We start from the raw sequence: 22,849 nt of genomic DNA on the forward strand, positions 1-22,849 counted from the left end.
CCACAGTAAAGTTTTTTGAAACTTTTAAAAGACGTGTCTAAAGTAAAGTCATGTTTTTTTTGCTATTTTTGTTAGCAGAAAGTTGCTATGCAACAAAGGCACACATATTTAATGGGAAAGTGGAAAAATAGCAGATGCTGAAACGAGTCAGTTAATTGGTCCACTATGTTAATTCAAAATAGAAACACTCAGAACTTTGTGTTTTGTAATTGTAATTAAAATAATGAAATACACACACATTTAGAAAAAGTCAGGGTACTACACAGATAGAATGTGGGCCACTTTAGGCAGTTATGCGACAGTAGTGGTCTGCCTTTGGTCCAGACAAAATGAATATGAGCCTGAAGCAGCCCACCTGTACAATGGCAAAAGGGGGGCAAAGATTCCAATTAATTTATCAGCCAGTTAAGGCAAAGATTTGGCACTTATAGCAAAATGTAACCTGAATGTGAGCCTAATGTGGCCCAGGTGGAAAATGGTAAATTTATCCCCAAATGACTGAGGAAAAATGTGGCATGGTCATTTAAGGGTAATCTAGGTCTAAACTTAAAGTGGCTAACATGTGCAGGTGCAAATGTGGCCCAGTTATCTTAAGACATATGTGGGCCACTTTTGGCAAATATTTGGCACAGCAAGCTCTGGCTAATGCAGGTGTGAGCCTAAAGTGGCCCAGAGAAAATATAGCAAATATGCTCCAGTTATTTTAAAACATATGTGGGCAACTTTTGGCAAATATTCGGCACAGTAAACTCTGGCTAACGTGGCTGTTAGCCCATTGCAGCCCAGAGAGCATATGGAGAATGTGGCCCAGTTATCTTAAAACATATGTGAACCACTTTTGGCAAGTTTTCAGCCCAGTAAGCTCTGGCTATAAGCTCTGAGATATGGCAAATATGGGTGAGTATCTTTGACTAAAGGTGGTGTGAACTCAAAGCAGCTGAAGTAAGATGTGGCAAGTATGGTACTGTTATCCTAAAACATATGATAGGTCACTTTTGGTAAAGATGAAGCACAGTGATCATTTGATAATAATAGGAGTCAAACCATAGCTCTTTGGCATGGCAGATATAAGTAGTAATATACACTGTAAAAATTTTCATTGTAAATTTACAGAATAATACAGGCAGCTGGGTTGTCAGCCACAAACTGCGTAGAAGAAGGTAGAGCAGATCAGTATGTGGTACGGATGCAAGTGTCTGGTGTGGGCCAGATCTGGCCCAGAATAAAAGCAAACTGTGGCCCAAAATAGGGTCAGCTCTAGTTCATATGGTTGAACTCTGGCTGGAATGTGGTATTGATATGGTTTAACTGTGGCCCAAATTTGGTAAACAGGAGCGGACCGCCCAAGTGACACCATTCCATGCGATATGTGGGCTGGATGTAAGTGTCTGGTGCAAGCCGGATTTGAGCCATATGAATTTTGCTAACTGGGTATATTGTGTTTTGTATGGGTTATTTTAACAAAAGGTATTAAATTACAAAAATAAAATAAAAAAATTTTATTTAAATTTAAATTAAACTGTTAAAATGACTGCCTTAGTAGTAGTTTTACTTCATAATATGCAGGAATGTGTTGAACCTATAACTAACTTGTGCTCTTTGTATAATGGAAATGTGCAAATATGTAGTAATAGTCAAAAATGTGTACATTAATTATATGTTAATATGACATATACATTTTACCTTAATTTCTCAACAAAATAAATATAATCTTTATTATATGATCAGATTGTTTGTTTGTTTTTATAAGAATGCACATTTATGATGGGAAAGGAGGCAAGTTGTTTCTTTTTAAGGAAGAAAAGTAGATAGATCATGATGTTATCTTCCAAAAACAGCATGTCTAATTCATCAGTAATTTAATTTAAAAAAGTCTCTCATTTAAATTCAAGAAGTGAACAAAATGACCTTATTCTTCATATATGAGCAGGGGGCAGCAATTATAATATTTTTAGCTCAAAACTTTCAGTTTCATTCACTTCCATTGATTTTTTATACGTAAAAATGGATTGTTATGCTGCTTGATGTTCAATTGAAGTGGCTAGTTTAAACTGACATTTATATGATCTACAATAAAATACTTTAACATGTTTAAATGTTAGTGGCTCAACATACCTGTGATTGGCTCTGTCCCTGCGAGCTTTTCGCTGACTCTCTGAGTTTATTTCGGGACGGCCGCTTGCGTTGGGATCCCTGCACCAGTTTGGCTTTGGCTCTATAGACACTGCAGTCCAGACGAGCCGTCTGAGGAACATCTCCCCAGTCTGCATCTAAGGACAGAAAGACATCAACATCTCACATCCAGAAAAGACTTCTCTAACAGACTAATTTGTTAGAGACTTTCTGAATGAAATAATGACCAACTATGCTGTCTAGCTTATTAAACCATAATATAGAAACTAGATAAAGCATTTCTGTTATCCTGTATGTTTGACCAGGTTCTAAAAGAAAATATTTAAAGAGCTCTTCTGTACCAGATTGAAGGTCGTCTGTAGAAAGTCCATTTCTTTCAGACGAACCAGAGGTTGGACTGCTGGGTTGACTCTCTCCTGCAGGGCTGCAAGACTCTTCGGGCTGGTCTGATCCAGCTTGGCCTTCCAGACAAGCAATCTGAGAAACACAGAGGTGTTAATTGTGTTTACAGCAGTACCAATCAATCTGGGGGCATCAGTATAACCTCAAATGTTTGTAAATAAACAAACAGTTATTGATTTATTAAATAATGTGTATGTATTTTTAAATATTTTCATAATACTTTGTCATTATTAACTTTACATGTATCACTGTTTCTTTTTATATTTACCATTCTACAATTTATATACAGATTTTATATTAATAAAATATATTATATTTATACAACTTGTGTTACGATGATATTTGTTTCAGTTTAATCATTATATGTGATGCCTAATGCAATTACCATTGGCTAAAAGCATGTTCACACAAAAGACAAATTCTCGATGAATTCTTAATGAATAAATGAATGGTAAGGTGTGTAAAAGGCATAGCTTAGCCAAACAAATGTACATTTATTTAGTCACTCTCAAGTGGCTCCAAACCTTTATGAGTTTCTTTCTTCAGTCAAACACAAAAGGTATTTTGAAGAAAGCTGAAAAAAAATGTAACCAATAACTTCAATAGTATTTGCCTTTCTAACTATGGAGGTCAGTGGTTACTGGTTTCCAGCTATTTTCAATATATATGTATATATATATATATATATATATATATATATATATATATATATATATATATATATATATATATATATATATATATATATATAAGCTGGTCATATAATATCTCAGATGCTCCCTTTTTTTTCTGAGCAAGAATGAAGAAATTAGAACAAATCTGGTGAAGTTACTTATGATTGTGTCTTGAATTTGGTATTGTTTGATATAAAAAAAACAAAACAAAAAAAACATTAAAACAATTGTAAATACCTTTGGTACTGTTAAAACATGCAAATATCATTCACTTCGTTTTCATCTCATGTGGAAAAAAATGGCAAAGAAAAACAACAAACAAAATACACAACAACTAATTATTAGTAATATATTATATTAAATAAGACCCTTTAATGGAGAAATCAGAGACAAGATTGACCTTTTGTACTGCAAGTGTCAAGCTTTTAAGTTCTTCAAAGCATAGTGTGCTTTGAATATATAAATTTTAAATTTGAATATATTGCTTTATATATATATATAAATACATTTATATATATATATATATATATATATATATATATATATATATATATATATATATATATATATATATATATATATATATATATATATATATATATATATATATAATTATTTTAAGGGGTCTTCCTACAAATGTCCCATGTACATACTATAGTACTTACATTTAATTATACATTATTGAATGCAACTAAGCCTAGACCTTACATTATCAATATAGTAAAAATATTTAGTTAATTAATATTATTCAGAAGTAAAATTATTCCTGACACTATAACAAGGACACCTTAGAACAATGCTAACATTTGAAATAAAATATATCAAAAGAGATGACATGGCCATTTACCTTATACTGTAATTGCCTCACACTGGTCTTGTACTCTTTTTCCTTTTGCTCCAGTTTTCTTTTTAGCTCTGCCTCTTTCCTGCCACATTCAGCCTCTCTACAAATGAAGAACAGTCCAAGCACACACACATATCACAAAAAGAACCGCTGTTTAAGAATTCAGTTTAATCTATTTCTCTTTAGCACAAGTTCCCATAATTCAATTGAATCAGGCTTTTACTAATCAGTTCAATTCCAAGAATGCCTCACCACACTTCCCAGAAGGATTCCACTATGACAACACATTGCATGCTCAAACACACCTCTGTTGATGCTCCTGTAGAAGCGTGATGGTCTTATTGTATTTCAGCTGAAGGGAGTCATTTTGACTCTGGGCTTCATTTAAACGCTGATTGATGGTTTTGCAGAGCCCCTGAGCATCAAGCCAGTATTTTTCCAGCTTTTCAATGCGCTCTTTGCTCTCTTCCACACTTCTTTCAAGAGCTGCACCTCGAGCCTCCCAAGACTTACGTTCAGCTTCGCTCACTTCCAACTTGAAAATCATAAACATACAAAGAGTTAACCAGTTGTGTGGGTACAGATGTTACTTCGTAAGAAAAGCATCCTACCTTTTCTCTTAACTGACTGAGTTCTGTGACTGTGACGCTGTGTTTTATCTGCAGCTGTAAGACAGAATTCATATAAAAGAACACTTAATGATTAATGTGGCTTTAATATTTAAATATATGTAAATTCACAATCTACCTCTTTGAATTTGTGTTCTAGTTCAGTAGCATCTATATCTTCAGGTAGATCAATGCCTTGGCTCTTCAGTTGTGAAAACACTTCCTGTGCCAACTCGCTGGATGCATCCTCCGCACTCTGCTCCTCTTCGGCCTCTTTCTGTTTATCCTGTATCAGTCATTATATGGACACAACAATACCTTTAGTGACTCATTTATTCCTGACATCAAGCTTATCTTTTTATGCTCACACACCTGTTGCACAACATTCTTTTCAGCCAGTGGATCAATTTCCTGTTGATCCTGATGTTGGTAATAAATCTGCTTTTCTTCCTGTAGGTGATTGTTCTGGGGTTTGGGATGCTCCTCATCTTTTGGCTCCTGGTTTTCAGGGCTTGTCTCATGTTGTAGAGTCTCGCTGATCAGACGAGCCACCTCGCTCTCCACTCCTGGTTTCTCTCGGCCTATTAGGAATCTGCAATGGAGGATGTAAAATTCCTTCACATGTTTTGGGACTATGACCCTGGCTGGTATTTTACTGACTATGCGATTAGATTTTGCCCTGGTGAATCATTACCAAACACTTCCCATTTAAGTGCTCACAACTTACAGTAAAAGTTATACAGCGAAAATCCCTCTTAAGAAATGTGGAGTGAGTTGCCTTGATGAAGGACATGGTGTGAGCTCATATGTTTTTAATGATCCTCTAAAAATTTAGCTACAACTCTACATGACTCACGTTAGGTTTAGTGGTTTTATCCCGATACTCACTTGACAAGACCTTTAGTGTTTTTCAATGTGGTGGCAGCAAAGTGTTGAGTGACACCAACCAGACTGATTCCATCTACCTCCACAATCTGATCATTTACTCGCACTCTGTAAAAAAAAAAAAAAATAAATAAATAAAATAAAAATCATAATTGGTTTATTAATCATAATTTTCACAAAAAAGTCACACACAAAAAAAGGTCTAATACCTCTCTCAATAACAAAAAATAACTTTATATATATATATATATATATATATATATATATATATATATATATATATATATATATATATATATATATATATATATAAATAATATATATATATATATATATATATATATATATATATATATATATATATATATATATATATATATATATATATATATACATATATATATATATATATATATATATATATATATATATATATATATATAAATAATATATATATATATATATATATATATATAATATATATATATATATATATATATATATATATATATATATATATATATATATATATATATATATATATATATATATATATATATATATATATATATACATACATAACTATATATATATATAAATAATTTTTTAATAAGTAACTTTTTTTAATTACTTTTTTCTGTGATGTTATTGAGATATACAGTTTAAGTCAGAATTTTTAGCCCCCTTTTGAATTTTCTTTTTTCATTTCCCAAATGATGTTTAACAGAGGAAGGACATTTTTACAGTATGTCTGATAATATTTTCTTTTTCTCTGGAGAAAGTCTTATTTGTTTTATTTCGCCTAGAATAAAAGCAGTTAATAATTTTTTAAACACCATTTTAAGGTCACAATTATTAGCCCCTTCAAGCTATAATTTTTCGATAGACTACAGAAGAAACATTATTATACAGTAACTTGCCAAATTACCCTAACCTGCCTAGTTAACCCAATTCACCTAGTTAAGCCTTTAAATGTCACTTTACGCTGTATAGAATGCTAATGCTTGCGTACAAGATCTGGAAAAGTCTAGCACCACAATATTTATCTAAGCTTTAAAGCCCACACACTCTTAGATGTAGGCATGGGACAATAACTGTTTTCAAGGTACAGTATACCGTGGTTTGGAAAAGTCAAGGTTTTAAAACCGACAATGTTTTCAGTAATACCATTCCTAAGGTATATGTAAGATTTTTTATTTACATTTTTCTTTTCTTTTTTTTTTGTTTTTGTTTTGTGGCAACATTATCTCCAGCAGAATATATATCCAAAGATGTCTTGTAAATTGTAAATAAATCTGTGTTTTTGAAACTAATGAAGACAGCAGATTAATTTGAATTATTTAGCCTCACATGTTTACTGCTCCAAAATATTTTAAATCTTTGATAAAATAAAATAGATTGTGTTCAAAGTGGAAAAAGATTAAGTTTTTTAACTGATACATTTAAAAATAACTTCTTTTAGAGCAGTGATCACAATACAGTGATACCGTTAAACCTTGATATTTTTATCTAAGGTTATCATAACATCAGAATCTTATACTGACCCACGCCTTCCTAGATGTGCTTTACGCTTGTTTGATGTTGATCTTTTAACTGCTCAGTCAATGCAGCTAAATTCTATGGGAGATCGGGCATTCTCTTTATTGGCACCAAAATTTTGGAGTTCTTTACCCGCAGATATTCACAATGCAGAATCCCTGAGTATTTTTAAATCATCTTTTAGAAATTAGTTTTTTTAGCATAGCTTTTATTTGATTTGATATTATTTTTTGATATATTATTATTATTTTATTTCTTTTTTTATTATTATTTGTCATTACATTTTTAAAAATTATTTTACTGCTGCATATTTTATTCCTGTAAAGTGCCTTGAGATGCCACTTTTAAAGGCACTATATAAAAATAATGTTTATTCTCATTCTTATTTTTATTATTATAAATACTGTACACTATATTTATATTCTTACCGTCCATCCCGGTGAGCTGCACCTCCCTCTGTGATGGTTTTCACAAAAATGCCCAGCTTCTCCAGTCCTTGATCTGCTCCAACCCCCATCCCTATGATACTGATTCCCAGGCCATCATTTCCTATTTTAAAATATACAAGCAGAAAGCTGAAATTTAACACGTCTACACCTGTTGACAATAAACTGTCTCAACAATTTCATAATAGGGAAAACACATGCTTTGAAAAAGTTGTAAAATGAACCTTTTTGAATGTCTATGGGCACAACATCCATTTTTTCCACCCTCTTTTCCAACTCATATTCAGCAGATGCAGATACGGGGTCCACATCGTCATTACTACGGTCATAGTCTTCATTAGAGAAGGTGAAGTACACCTGCAGGAGAGGAAACTAATTAAACACCACACCTGTGCACTCCCATACCTGATTTCTTGTACTAAGGGTATTAACTTGCACAAGCAAAACAATAATTCATTGATTACACAAATAATGTTGATATAAAATAAGTACCAATAATCCTTTACCCTGTGAAAAACATTAAAATACTCTGTAATTTTTGGTCATACAGAAAAGACAACACAGATTTGAAAACCTTTAACAGTATAACTTTTGCATATTTTTATAATTACAAAAAAAGATGTATGAAACATTGTAATTGTCTTCTCTGTCTTCTGTCTGACAAACACATGAAAAATAAATTGCTGAATCGCTGCCTCAGTTGCCTCACATACATGAGATACATATTTGCATAAAGCCTGAAATGTCTACTATTAAATTATCCAACTCTTTTGGAAAACAAATGTTCTCTGTTTTAGTAATCCGTATGGAATAAACACATAATACAGTCTCTAATCAAATTCTTTTTAAATGAGTTCCCATCTTCTACTTTCAAACACACATTCAAAATGACATCATCCACGGAAACGCAAATTAAGTCATGAAAGACATTTATAATAAAACCTTCCTGTTAACAATAACAGCTTTCACCCATCCTGATAAATAAGGCCTGAGGCATTTAAGCTTTAAAACACCGAAAACATAGTCGAAGTACAGCACCATAAAAGTTGCGCATACAGTATGACCCCTCCACTGTATGCCAAGCCTCCAAAAGAAATACAACTGCTTTGTGTAAGGAACAAACGTAAGTCATTACTCACTGATTATCTTTATTTACTGTTAAAGGATCAGACTGGATTATGCATTCAATGAGTTGACTCAAGAAGTGGCTCTAACTGATCTGAGAACTAATCGTTCAGAGTAGTTTTTTAAACTGACCAAATATTTCTCTGAAGAAACATTGACTTCAGTGATGTTTACAAATTAGACATTGCTACCTCTTGCATGATTAACTCTTGTGATTGAGGTGATATCAAAACTTTTAGTGATTGATTATTAACATTTTGGGCTCATCTAGGCAAGCTTCGGGAGTTATTGGTTCTACTGGTGTAGGTATGGGCCGGTAAAGGTTTCTGACGGTATGATAACCCTGGATAAAAGACTTAACCTGGATAAAAGACCCTGGATAAAAGATTAAGACTTTTTGAGACCCTTTTAAGACCACAAAGACTAAAATTTTAGACTTACACAAGGTTCAGATTTTTTAGAATGGCCCTGTAATATTATGAGGAATCATAAAATTGTTTTTTTTCCTGATTAGGGAATTTAATTTTGGGAATTTGCTATAAAAATGTCCAACTAGATCTCTTTGCAATATAAAAACTAAAAAAAAAAAAAAAAAAAGGTTGTATCGATATGTGTCGTTGGTCATTAGTTGAATAAAGGCCCAAATTGGGTAGCTTTACTTGGACAAAGCAAAATTAAGAACCGTTTAAAACAATTGAGGATCTACAATACAACATGACTGTGAATTTAAGACTTTTTAGCATAAAGATGTTTCTTTAGACACTTGCCCTAACTAATAAACCTTACAGGACTTGGTGCTCAACAAATGTAGAGCATCAATCACATCTTTTAAACTTTGTGCTCAGTACTGCTACTATCTAGACACAGAATACCCCTGATCACTGATTTGAACACAAAAGTGAAGATCAGTCCAAATAAAATATTTGAAAAGGGATCACAATACCCCTCGTTTTGATTTGAACTTTTTTTTTCTCCCAGTAACTCCCCCACCCTTCTCCAGTATTACTTGTCATGCTTACAGTTGGTATTGATGAGACAGTGCAGTAGGATGCTTGTGTGTAAAAAATTTACTGACCTCTTAGGTAGATCCACACATACAGGTAGAATTCTTGGAATACGTAACAAAAGTGAACTTTGCATGAAAATTTGCATTCCTACTTGAAGTTTGAAAGCTACAGACAGTTCCCATTTCTTCCCACAAAACGAGTGACAAATATTAATGAAGATAAAAATTAAAGTTACGGTGACAATAAACAAGGTGGCAAAAACAAAAAAGTCTACTGTCAGTAGAGTACAATCACATGATGTACCACATGAGGTCACTTTCAAAGTTAAACAAACTTTAATTTGACACACAAAAAAGCTGCTATATTTTACTGCCACTGGCTTGCATGGTTTCCCAGAGATGGGTCGCGGCTGGAAGGGCATCCACTGCGTGATAACTTGCTGGATAAGTTGGCGGTTCATTCCGCTGTGGCGACCCCATATTAATAAAGGGACTAAGCCGACAAGAAAATGAATGAATGACTTGCATGGTTTGAGACTTCAGTGCTCTTCAGTGTTTTTACTCCACAGTACTTTGTCGGTAGCTAGTTAAAGCTGATACAGGCAGTCAAATAGCAGGTCAATCAATGCTGTGCATTCCTAATTCCGACACCAGACTTGGACTACTACTTGAAGTACAGTAGCATAATCAGAAGTAAAAACAAAAACTGCCTACAAATTCATGAGTTGCGGCAAAGTAACAATATTTCCTGTTTACTTTTATTTGAAGATTTCATTTTGTTTACACGAAGCATTCTTTCCTTCTGCTTTCTTTTTCCACTACAATCCCATTTTTCTCTTCCTTCATTTATACTTTCTCTGCTTTCTTTTGTCTAGCGTCTCTAGTTGTCATGGAGTAAGCGTGCACCTCTGAACAATGTTCTTTTCTTCCCAATCATGCTCAAGCACAGTGTCTCTTTCTATCTCCCTCCCCTCCCTCTTTAGTCCTTTAAGCTCTGGCTTTTAGCAAGAACACAGGACTATTTCTTCCTGAGACTGAGAGAGACTGTCAGTGAGCTCTGAGTTACAATAAGGAAGAAACAACAGATGTCACAGCAGTCAGGTTGAGCGTCAAACCGGAATTCCACAGTTGGAACAACATAAAAGCAGCATGATTGCGAAATATTATCAGAACTCTAGAAATGCTGTTCCATTGGCAGTATTAAAAGTTAGTTAACATGGCGGCAGCATTTACTCAATTGTTCCAAAAATATACATAATTCTCTTTTGGGTGATAAAAATATTTATTGGCAACTAACTTTAAATACACTACAAGATATTTGGCCATGAAAAGCTGGAATCAAAACATGAGTTTATGAGCTAATAATATACAAAGTTCACAGTCTCATCACAGTCCAAAACATAAGCAACACAAACATCTGTTGAAAGGAAATCCTCATTCACCACTTATATTGTCGAAGACAAACAACTGACTTCCTGCTGATCTTAAAAATGGAAACCAGGATGAGTAAACACAACTGCTCCACAAATAAAGAAACAGGCTCATCCTGAGGGTAAAGGAAACAAAAATGAAGGAGCACAATATGTACACAAAAGGGAGATCCTTATTTAGAGAGAATGCATAGAGCCAGAGAAACATTTAGCAAGTACCCACTTCCATAAATACAGAGAAAACGACTGACACTGACCTACTTCACATCAAGGAGAAAGGGATGTCATGGACAGTGACATAATCATGATTGTAGTAAACGGAAGAGATACTGAAGTTCACAACATTTACTTCTCACACACCTTTGTTTGGAACTACATGAGAGGGAGTACATGCTGATAAGGTAGGTTCCTGCTGGTATTTTGCTGCTCATGTGCTTCTCATGTGCTGGTCATGGACCAGTAAAAAAAAAAATCAAACATACAATACAACTCATAAACAGCTTAGGCCAGGGGTCACCAATCTCAGTCCTGGAGGATCGGTGTCTCTAAAGGGGTTTAGCTCCAACTTGTTTCAACACACCTGCCTGGATGTTTCAAGTACACTTAGTAAGACCTTGATTAGCTTGTTCAGGTGTGTTTGATTAGGGTTTGAGCTAAAACCTGTAAGACACCGGCCCTCCAAGAACAAGTTTGGTGACCCCTGGCTTAAGCCATCATCATTTCACTCATCGGTCATCTTTGAAACACCTCTTGGGCAGTATGCTCGGGCATTCTGTCTGAATGGGGAAATATCAAATTCTCCAAAAAGTTGCCAAGCTTCTGATTACATATTTGGAATCACCAATAAATTTAAACAATAACTTTCTCATAAGTTTGGTTTCTAAATGTTCAAATCAAACAAAGGTGGCATTTTTTCAAATTGCCCGAGCTAATGCGCATGCTCACTCTGAAAGAACAAGATTATGACACCAAACTCATTTATGGCCGTGTTACACATTGTCATCCTCGGAATAATGCTTAGTTAGCATAAGTAGGGCTGTGCAAAAATATTGATATATCTAACTATCACGATAATTTCTTTCACGATAGTATATCGATAGTCCAACCTGAAGTATCGATTCAAGTTGTTCCAAACAACCTGCTCCAGTAGATGTTGCTAACTCGCAATCAACAAAACGCTAAGTAGTATGGCATCAGAAGTAAGCATGAGTGAGCATGGTGGAAAATACAAGGGCGCCTCCAGTTTTTAGAGCTGATGTGTGGCTGCACTTTGGTTTTAACACTATACCAGAGTACCGAATTAGACAAAAAAAAAAAAAATACCATTTGCAAGCTTTGCAAATCTATCTTAAAATATTCAGGAAACACTACGAACCACGCAGATGAATAAGCACCACTGTGACCTCATCCCAAACCTCTTGATTTGAGGCAAACTACACTGGATCATTAACAAGCTTCCATCTACCTCAGCTAACATTGTAGAATAACTGAAAACTGCATAGGTGGAATGGGACATAAACTGGAAGGATCTGTTGTTGTAACACAGGGGTGTCAAACTCAATTCCTGGAGGGCCGAAGCCCTGCACAGTTTAGTTCCAACCCTGCTCCAACACACTTAACTGTAGGTTTCAAACAAGCCTGAAGGACTCAATTAGTTTGATCAGGTGTGTTTAATTAAGGTTGGAACTAAACTGTGCAGAGCTGCGGCCCTTTTGGAACTGAGTTTGACACCTGTGTTGTAACAGATATCGAGTCAAACATGACTGTAGCAGCACAGCTGGCCAGCATGCTGCATGTAAAATGTTTAACGCATGCCATCAATTTACCTATGTCTGATAAGTTTTCACAGCAAAATGTTCACGATGCTGTCAGTCGCACTGTCAGTTTCTAATAGTTTACTGCATATTAGAGCACTGTGTTCCAGTTTTATGTTTACTTGATGTGTTTAAATTTTTTTTACTTAGTTTTATAAATTGTTTATTTCATTTATATGTGACTTTAGCGGCATGTACATTTTCGTAAAGTGTTTAATAACAATATGCATTTAATACATTTCAGTGAGCATTTATTGTATCACAATATATCATGATATATTGTATGGTGACCCATGTATCATGATATGTATCATATCGTGAGGCCCTTGCCAATACACAGCCCTAAGTTAGATCTCACTGCTCTTTAAAGTAATTCAAAACTTGGTCTTGATGGTGAATCTCCTCCGGAAATGACAGGGACTCTTTGTTTACAAGTTTGTGGGTATTCTTGTAGTTTCTGTTGTGTAATGTACGTATGACAGGATGCACTGTACCTCGCGTTACTTTCTTTCAGATTACAAAAGCAAATAAAAAAAATGTTTTTACGTGCACTTGGTTTATTTAAAAGCACAAAATTTAAGCTTTATGAGAATATATTTCTTATGTTTGTGACGCAAGTATTTGATGAGATTTCAGTGTGTTTGTTGACCACAAAATCTGTCGTAATGGAGAAACATCAGTAATAGTGATTAATGATTGGCTCCTGTTCTAGTAGGCGGGGCTTCATTTGCCATATTGATCAGTATACTTTTCCCCATTCAAAACTATACTAGTGAAATGTCTTGAGTATTCTATAGGCTTTGATGTGGACAAGTTGGGATACACATTTATACTGTACCTGGTGTTTCAGGTACAGTTGTCTCGTTTGTCCACCTTCCTGATATCTTTAAGGGGACGGTCTATGGACTGGTTTATTTTTAGGCTTTTTATGAACTTTCCATGTAGCAACTACACTGCAAAAACCAACACTCAACTTTATCAATTGAAAAGTGTAGTTAACTCAAAATTTACAGAAAATGTATTCTATTCATTTGAAAAGAGTTTTTAACTGAATGTTAAAGGTAGCGAGCTAACTAAATACCTCTCTTCTTCAACTTAAATGGAGTAAATTCACAGTACTCATATAGATTAACTTTTTTACTTAAATGGTTTATTGCAATCGGTTTCCTCAAATTGTTTGAGTTGCCTTATTGGGTTTACTGTACTCAGTTGGTTTGAGTTCTATTCATTTATTGGGTTTTACTGTGCTCAAATTGTTTACTCGAATGGATTAAGTTCACAGTACTCATTAGGATTAGTTTTTGAACTTAAATGGTTTGTTGCAATCGGTTTCCTTAAATGGTTTGAGTTCCCTTAAATTATTGGGTTTTACAGTATACTGCAAAAAGTTACATTAGAATGCAAAAGTACCAGAAAAAAATAAAAAATACAGACAACAGAAGCTCAAGCTTTACTTTTTGCTCTAATAGCCATCAAAACAATGCTGAAAATGTGGGTTAGTGTCAGAAGCAGAACTGATTTTTTTCTCATTCAAAACAAATTGACTTTTTTTTAGACAGCCAAGTTTAAATTCTGTCCAAATAGCACACTTCGACAACATGTCTTGTAATAGCTAACTGGGTCAGTAGGCTGATGGTTTCATTTAGGGCTAGGTTCGACCACATAAGCGTCTACAATATAAAGCAATCAAGTCAAATTTGTTTTCGAATACTTCTGGAATTGTACAAGATCGAAATGTTACAGTCACCCTTTATTCAGCATTGTTCACTTGTGATTGGATCAATAAAAATACATCTCGATACCAGGTGGAAACAGGGTCTGAAAAGTTACTTGGTATGTGTTCTGACCCAGACTACAAATCCATGGCGTCTTCAGTCTGCAAGATTCTAAAGAAATACATGACCTGTTTTGGTCAGTCAAATCAGATTTTTATCTTGTTCTCAAAAAAAGTCCAATGAAAACAAATGTATTCTTAATTCTTCAAATGTATTAGCTTCTACAGCATCAAACAGGTAGTTACAGATGATAAATCATTTACACATCATATTCAATCCTTTCCTTCTCTAAACAAAATCCACTTTTAAGGGGTCCCAAAGTCAGACACACAAATGACAGCATGATGCACTTTCTGTTTGATGCAACCAGTGCCAGATCTGAGACAAAAGGAGATCAAAGAGTTGTGTTTCTTGCTTTGAACAGGTTTGACTAAAATATCAAAATCTGAACTGACTATCACAGCTTTTATGTAGCAGGAACAGATCATTCGCAGTATATCTTAAACCGTTAACATAATAATAGACACACAAACAATAGTGAATTAAACACTGAAATGATAAAATTATGAAAAATTATGTGCAAGCTTGAAAACATTTCTGCTAATGGTTGGTAAACCTTTTAATTTAAACATTTTTCTTGCTCCATTTCTCTTTGTTAAGCATTAACCTAATTTGATTTTTCAGAAAAGAAGACTTCATGTTTTACATAATTGGAATTTTCAAGTTAATATCTCTTGTTTGACCCTGGTTTTGCCTTCTGAGGCTGAACGAAATAATACTGACAGTGCTAACAGATGAAATTCACAGTACGATCAGTTTCTAAAGACTGCAAGGAAGCATGTTGTTGTGACCCATTTAGTCTAAAATGTACATTCATAATAATTTAGATTGTTAGATCGATATCAGCTACATAGGTATGTATGGTAAAGGCCCTAAAGATATGGAACTAAACCCCAACACATTTTTTTTTTTTTTTGTTTGTTTAAGAAAAAGTCTGTCAGTACATGAAAGACATAGGATATTACATGCCTCAGCTGATGCAAGCTCAGACAAGACCCAGAGTTTTGTTTTCCAGGGTAAAGGTATTTAAACTGATCTATGACCCCTGGCAAAGTCATCATTTAAAGAACAATTAAGGTAAACAGTAAAGTATACCAGACAAAGTATACCAGACTAGATTTACATAACATGTACTGTGATAAAAATAGTATTTCCTTATTTTAAGGCAAAACAGATACGGGAAATCAATGCCAAATACCTTAAAACAAGCAGGATCTTGTCAATATAAAAAATTAAACAGCTTCAATAGTACAATCAAAAGCAAACTATAGAATAAAAAAAAACTAGATCTAAGGCTCTTATCAAATTGGGCATCTGGTAAACTTACAAAAAGATTTGGGTCACTGTCTGCAGGCTAATTCCTTAAGGCTTGAATGAAAACTTTCTGAAGCATTTCAGAGTATACAAAACAAAATACTGAAACAGGATGGAAAAAATCTTAACAGGTTCATGATTGTTAAGTTTACACCAAGTAAATGATAAGATTGAGTCAGGCATACCTTGATTGGTGCTGTAGAAAACTTGATTTTTCTCTTTGGGTTAAGGTTTTCCTCATCAGAAAGTCCTGGAAGTTCTTCAAATTCCTCAGATTCCTCCTTCACTTGACATTCCAAATCGGTCCGGTTGTCCTTGTCATCCACAAAGGCAGCATTCTCAATTCCACAAATTAAAGATCGGTTTCCCATCAAACCCTGATCATCTTGCTGCTGCCTCTCTTTTCCTGCTAAGTCCTCATCTTCCATCTCTCGTTCATCCTCGTCCTCCTCCAAAGCTTCAACAGCTTCTTCTACCCTGCCATCCTCTTCCTCATCCTCTTCTTCTCTCTGTTCATTCTGCTGTTCCTTATTTTCAACATCAGTAGCTTTCTGCTCACCCTCTCCCATTACACTCTCTAGAACAACCTCCTCCTCAGTCCGGTCTGTCTTTCGGTCTACTTCCTTGTTGTCTTTTTTTCCCTCCTCCTCATCGTCATCTTCTTGTTCCATTATGTTCTCCTCAAGAAAATTTCCCTCCCCTCTATGGTCCTCCTTTTTTCCAGTGTGTACAGATTCCTCGCACAACTTCCCAAGGAATGTTAATCGGTGTTCCTCGCTATTGGTCAAAATTCTCCCAGAATTGTAATTTAGTGATTGTTCCTCCATTTCAGGCTCCTCAAAAACATCATCCTCAGCAAGTTCCTCCTCGTTGCCCTCACTCTCAGATGATTCGGTCTTCACTACCACTAGCTCAGCTCTGACTGTGGACAAACCAGGAACCTTCTCAGAACTTGTCCCTTCACCTTGCTGCTCCTGAAAAGCAGGATCCTCAGCTTCAGATGCATGACTAGTGCTTGTCATTGATGAGAAGATGTGGACCTTTTCACTTGTAAACAAAAGAGTGGGTTCTGATGATACTGTATCCTCTGGGGATTCATTAACATGTTCTTCAGGCGTGGAACTAGTATTATGTAAGGTTTTCTGCATACAGACTCCATTCAAAGGGGGATTGTGTAAATCTGAACCATGTAACTTGGGGAAACATGTTTCAGAAGGTGAATCAGCCCATAGTGAGTAGGATGTAGGGGAACTACAGCTGTCTGGTGATGAAGGTGGATCTGAATGATCACTAGTAGCGGAAGGTGACTGGGAATGACTGATGGGACTGTGGGATTCTGTGGAAGGAGCAGCTGACAGCGATTCGCTATCACTGTCTAACATAAAACTCTCCAGACGTCTGGAAATTGGCCCGGCATTCATAGAGGTGCTCAGCTTATGTGGTGGTGTCTCACTTTCGCCTTTCTCTTTTTCCTTATCATCCCTTTCTTCTGCTTGTCCCTCTATCACATTCGTTTTGTCCTTTTTCTCTCCAGTCACTGACACTTTCATATCCGGTCTCTCCATTGGTTGAGGCCAGATGACTTTAATGGAGGCAGATCTTTCAGTTGGAGATTGTTCTTTAAGGCCACTCTCAAACAGCTTTCTGGTCATTGAGAACTTCTCAGCCAGAGCCGCCTTGTTAATGGAAACATCCTCTGTTTTCCGTGTCTCAAAAGTGGCTGAATCTAGACTAGAAACACTGCTCTGGCTAGACCTGTAAGGGGTGGAATCCAATGGAAATCTGGGTGATGTGGGTTTGCTGATGTTGGGACTGTCTTGATTTTGTTTTCCATCCATTTGCAAGAAAATATTTTTTATTTTGCTCACTTTGTTACCCGACGGTCTGCCTCGAGTCTCACCGTCTCCATTGGAGAAGGGAGAAGTTGCGCTGATGGATGCACTTCCATCAAATGTGCATTTAATGGAATGAAAGTCTGATTTATAGGCGTTCCTGTGAGGAGATGCACTTCTCAGTGCACGGTCACTTTTGTTTTCACTTTTAATCATGATCAAAGATTTAAAAATGATGAAAGATTTAAAAGGTAAAATACATAAAACTGGGGCTAAAAAAGCAGCGTGTATCTAGGTGCATGGTATGCCCTCATTCACACTGGCTGAGGCTGTAGACACAGACAATGGTGAGTGAGTGACACAGTGCCAACCGATCTTACCTACAACAAAGAGAAACAAAGACATCTGTCAGTTTGTAATTCACTGCAACCGTTTAACCCTCTTCTTAATTTTTTTAATCAAAATTTTTAATATTTACAATACACTGCATAATAATGTTTTTCAGAACACATAATTTAGAATATCTCTTTGCAAATGCAACCAAGTTGCACAGTATTTATTTTTACTTTACCGTAAAAATGCCAGCAGCTATGAATGCAGGAAGTAGTATCATTTAATTTAAATCTCAAAGAGAATTTAAAAAAAAAATTTTTTCATTGTAATTTTTATTGATAACAGCACATGTGGCAAACAGAAGTCCTCTTCGGCAATTTTTAATTCAGCAATTGTTAACTTGACAGGACATTAGGTTTAAGACATAATACTAAACTTGTTACTTGATTTGGTAGATAACTTAATTTAACATAACACACAACTAAAACCTAACATAAACCCACTAGATAACTGATAAAACAACAAGACAGTTAAGTCTTAAGTCTAAGAAAATCTAAACAAAACGGTTTAAAGGTTGAAAGAAAGAATTCTGAACATGTATACTTCCTCGTAAATACCAAGACGATGTTTAAACAGAGAACTAAAAACCCATTAGTTTAATAACATTTACAAACAAAATAAAAAATAAATAAAAAATAATAAAAAACTATAAATACTTGCCATTAAACTTTTTACACACATTTATTTCAGCGTGCTATAACATCACATAACACAAACTGTAGGTCATTGCTGTCGCATTTTGACATTGCTTTATTTTTTTTTTTTAAAGATGTAGCAGGTGTTTAAATAGTACACCGTAGCCTATGACCATTTACACACCTCCTTTCTGACAGTCGATCTGTCCCCAGTGACTGCTGTAAACAAATTCAGTCCAAATGAAGCCTGACTTGTTGGAGTATCTTTAAGAAAGTTTATCTTTCCATTTTCGAAAACAAAACGACCGGATAAACGAGTTTAAACATACCTGAACTTCATTCATTGCGACTTACGGACGAACTGAGAAACCATGCCAAACTCCTAAAAAAATCACAAACTTGTTAGATTATTCGTCGTCATTCCTCTCCGAAGTCTTTCTCTGAACGTAACCAGCTCAACAAACCTTATCCCCATAAGCGGCCACGCGCGCGCTCCCTCGGCGTCTTTCCGGAGTTCGAGAGTAAAACAAGCACGCGCACGAAGAGGCAGGGAGAGAGAGACATTCCTGGACAACCGTGGGAAAGTCAGTAATCTCACCCATAAAGTAACAACCAAATCCAGATAGAGGCTATGGGCAAATGTTGTCTTTTACAGACATTTAGGGGAAAAAAATGTTTCCTACATAGTATAGAAACAATTATTCGAATTTAAAGATACTGTTTCTAAATAATTCTCAATGTCCATCCTAAGATACAATGTTTGTATGTAGGCTATATATTTTGAAGATAAAATCTAAACGCTATGCTTATGGTTTATCCTTTTCAAATTATAGAAAAAATATTATATATAAAAACAATAATAAACAAATAAATAAAATAAATATGCATTAAATCAAATTAGTTCATTTCTAGTGCACCATTGATTTTAGGCCACATTTAACTGCCATGTCTGATTTTGATCTCTCTGACAATTACAAGTAGGTCACCATCTTATTGGTTTTGACATAATTCGAGAGGAACAGAGGATAAGGGAAAAGAAAAGGTGCTAACGGCAAGGATTGAAACATTTTCAGTGCAGATAAATGCCATTACCACAAAACCAATCTCACCAGAATCAAAGAGAAAAGTGACTAAGACAAAAACAAGGTCCACTACTGACATTGTAAACTGGCAATAAAATAACACAAAGATTGATGAACCATTTTACACCAGACATTTAGTCTCCTCCCATTTGAATTTGAGAGGACTGTGTCCCATTGTAAATTGCAGTGTGAAGTGTGACCATATGAAGCCTCTAACAGATGGCAGTTTGTAGCTACATATTGAAAGTAGATTATCTCTGCTGATCCACTGTTCAGAGTGACAATCAGCATAACTGAAGCATGTGGTTCCATTTAAAATTGCTTGACCAATACAATAAAAATATATCATCTGCAGGGTGCTGTGTTTATTGCTGAGCAATATAAATCAATAATAAATGCTTTTTAAAACTGTACATTTGACATTTCAAAAGCTTGCACTGTTATTCCTCAGTCCCTCATAAATAGCAGCAATTCACTGATCCTGAGAACTGGGCAGTTTTCTAATTAAATGTCATAAGGTTTATTCTTAGAGACCTCTGGCTTGTTTTTCCTGGGCTTTACAATCAATGAGAAAAATGCCTCACACTAAACCCACAATACCTCAGTTATGCAATCATGCAGTAAAAAAAAGAGAGAGAGTCTTGGTAGGCAAAAAGAGCAAAATGAACACTTACCATATCTTTGATATTCCTTTTCTTAATAACAAAAAAAGAAAGAATAATATTGCAGATTTGATGAATGAAACAGGTGTCTGTAGCCTGCGTCACCGAGCTGCTAGTCCTGATTCACTATGTCATGACCTCTGTTTGTGGAAAGTTATGATATGACGCATCATTGTCGAAGTCCTTTTTGCTCGGCCCGGGTTTGTTACATGGCCTGAATTTGGTGCTGTTTTCCCCAGGTGGCCCCAGGACCTAGATTTATAAAAATATCACCCAATCATAGAAGCAGCAAGGATGAGAGAATGAGAGAGAGATTCGAGAAAATTAGCTGGAACTGGAATGCAATGAACCTCATTTTTATAATGCACTGTAGAAATTGTGATCTGTTGCATACTGTGCATGCTTCTCCATGTTCACAATATATTTATATTTCAAACAAACCAGAGATGCTTAAAAGAAAGAAAAAAGAACAGAAAGAGAGAGAGAGAACACTTACAGGCTCATTTTGATTTAAAGAGATAGTTAAAGCATTTCAATTTACTTAGTATTTACTCACCTTTTTTATTCTGCTGAACACAAAAGAGGGCATCACGATGGCACAGTGGGTAGCATGATAGCTTCACAGCAAGAAGGTCGCTGATTCAAGCCTCAGTTGGGTCAGGCATTTCTGTGTGGAGTTTGCATATTCTCCTCGTGTTCGTGTGGGTTTTCTCTGGGTTTCCCCCACAAGGCCAAAGACATGCGCTATTAGTGAATTGGGTAAGCTAAATTGTCCATAGTGTATGTGTGTGAATGAGTGTGCATGAATGTTTCAGCTGGAAGGGCTTCCGCTGCATAAAACATCTACTGGATAAGTTGGCAGTTCATTCCGCTGTGGCATTTCTTGATTAATAAAGGGACTAAGCCGAAAAGAAAATCAATGAATTACAGAATGAACACAAAAAAGATATTCTGAAGAATGTTAGATACTGGTAACAACTGACCTTCATAGTACGAAAAACAACTATAAAAATCAATGGTTTCGATCATTTTTCGAAATAACTTCATTTGTGTTCACCAGAAAAACTGAAACAGTTTTTTGACAAGTGAAATGAGAGTAAATGCTAACAGAATGTTCAGTTTTGGATGAACTATCCTTAAATAAAGCAGAATCAGGGGGTAAAAATCTAATGTAAATGCTTCTGAGTTGCGGAACCCCCCCCACAACCCCCACAATCTTTCTGATCCTTTTTTCAACAGTGATGAATTGTTGTATATTGTACATGCAAGCATATGTCAATGGCTGTAAGAGTTTCTCTGACCTCATTTGGGATATAAATAAACCTTGTTCTTGGACTGAAGTTTCAAGCGGAATTCTTTTATAAGCCACTCCAGTCTAACACTAGGCTTTATCTTTTTACAGAATACCAGCCCACACAATGAAATCTCAAAATATTTATTGAGACGAATATTTGCGGTAGATATGCTATGGGGGAGTTGGTAATGAATACACAGAGATAACATTTAAAATTAACTGTGGAACATTGCATTTTCAAACTCTCAGCTCCATGTATCAGATATATATGTAGGACTTTATATAGCATACAGTAAGCCGTTCTGGGAGATCTGAGGGGTGATGGCACTGCTAAGACACAGATGGTGATCTATTTACAACTCTTAGTTTAGAACTTAAAGTTACCCAAGTGTTTTGGCTTGCTACACTTTATTCATTATTAATCACGTGCAAAACACTGATAAAAATGAACACTCCTACCTAAAGCTAAATTTAGTCTTTTGTTTAAAGAAAACTTACTTGCAGAACAGTATTTTAGAAAACCAAGAGATAATATCTGAAAACGAGATTAAAAATAATTAAAGTTAAATAGTTTGCCCAAAAATATTATATATTGTAATATGTTTCTAAAAATTATTTTATACAATAGATGATTACTTTTAGATCAGTACCATGCTATAAAAACAATAAACAACCAAATAAATGCATACATACATACATACATACAAACATACATACGTGCATGCATACATACATACATACATACATACATACATACATACATACATACATACATACATACATATATACATACATACATACATACATACATACATACATACATACATACATACATACATACATACATACAAACATACATACAAACATACATACACACATACATACACTCACTGGCC

General features: G+C 35.1%; 1 protein-coding gene across 15 annotated transcripts in view; it reads right to left on the minus strand.

The window, feature by feature from the left end:
- ppp1r9alb (protein phosphatase 1 regulatory subunit 9A-like B) overlaps window positions 1–20,930 on the minus strand; it is a 35,702-nt gene extending 14,772 nt beyond the window's left edge. For 3 of the 15 annotated variants that reach the window (XM_073952109.1, XM_073952088.1, XM_073952049.1), the window contains exons 1-14: window positions 19,380–19,493; window positions 19,245–19,297; window positions 19,100–19,134; window positions 16,241–18,267; window positions 7,756–7,888; window positions 7,514–7,634; window positions 5,550–5,654; window positions 5,034–5,253; window positions 4,801–4,947; window positions 4,665–4,718; window positions 4,359–4,588; window positions 4,057–4,153; window positions 2,475–2,610; window positions 2,116–2,270 (exon numbers count right to left, since the gene is read on the minus strand). In XM_073952109.1, the coding sequence (XP_073808210.1) occupies window positions 2,116–2,270; window positions 2,475–2,610; window positions 4,057–4,153; window positions 4,359–4,588; window positions 4,665–4,718; window positions 4,801–4,947; window positions 5,034–5,253; window positions 5,550–5,654; window positions 7,514–7,634; window positions 7,756–7,888; window positions 16,241–18,103 (3,261 nt within the window). In that variant the 5' untranslated portion in view covers window positions 18,104–18,267; window positions 19,100–19,134; window positions 19,245–19,297; window positions 19,380–19,493. Of the gene's footprint in view, window positions 1–2,115; window positions 2,271–2,474; window positions 2,611–4,056; window positions 4,154–4,358; window positions 4,589–4,664; window positions 4,719–4,800; window positions 4,948–5,033; window positions 5,254–5,549; window positions 5,655–7,513; window positions 7,635–7,755; window positions 7,889–16,240; window positions 18,268–19,099; window positions 19,135–19,244; window positions 19,494–20,671 lie in introns of those variants that run through there. The other 12 variants (XM_073952080.1, XM_073952069.1, XM_073952058.1 and 9 more) reach the window with 5 other exon arrangements.
- Window positions 20,931–22,849: the final 1,919 nt, after the last annotated feature.

Source organism: Danio rerio, chromosome 1, assembly GCF_049306965.1.
Source record: "Danio rerio strain Tuebingen ecotype United States chromosome 1, GRCz12tu, whole genome shotgun sequence".
Taxonomy (NCBI): domain Eukaryota; kingdom Metazoa; phylum Chordata; class Actinopteri; order Cypriniformes; family Danionidae; genus Danio; species Danio rerio.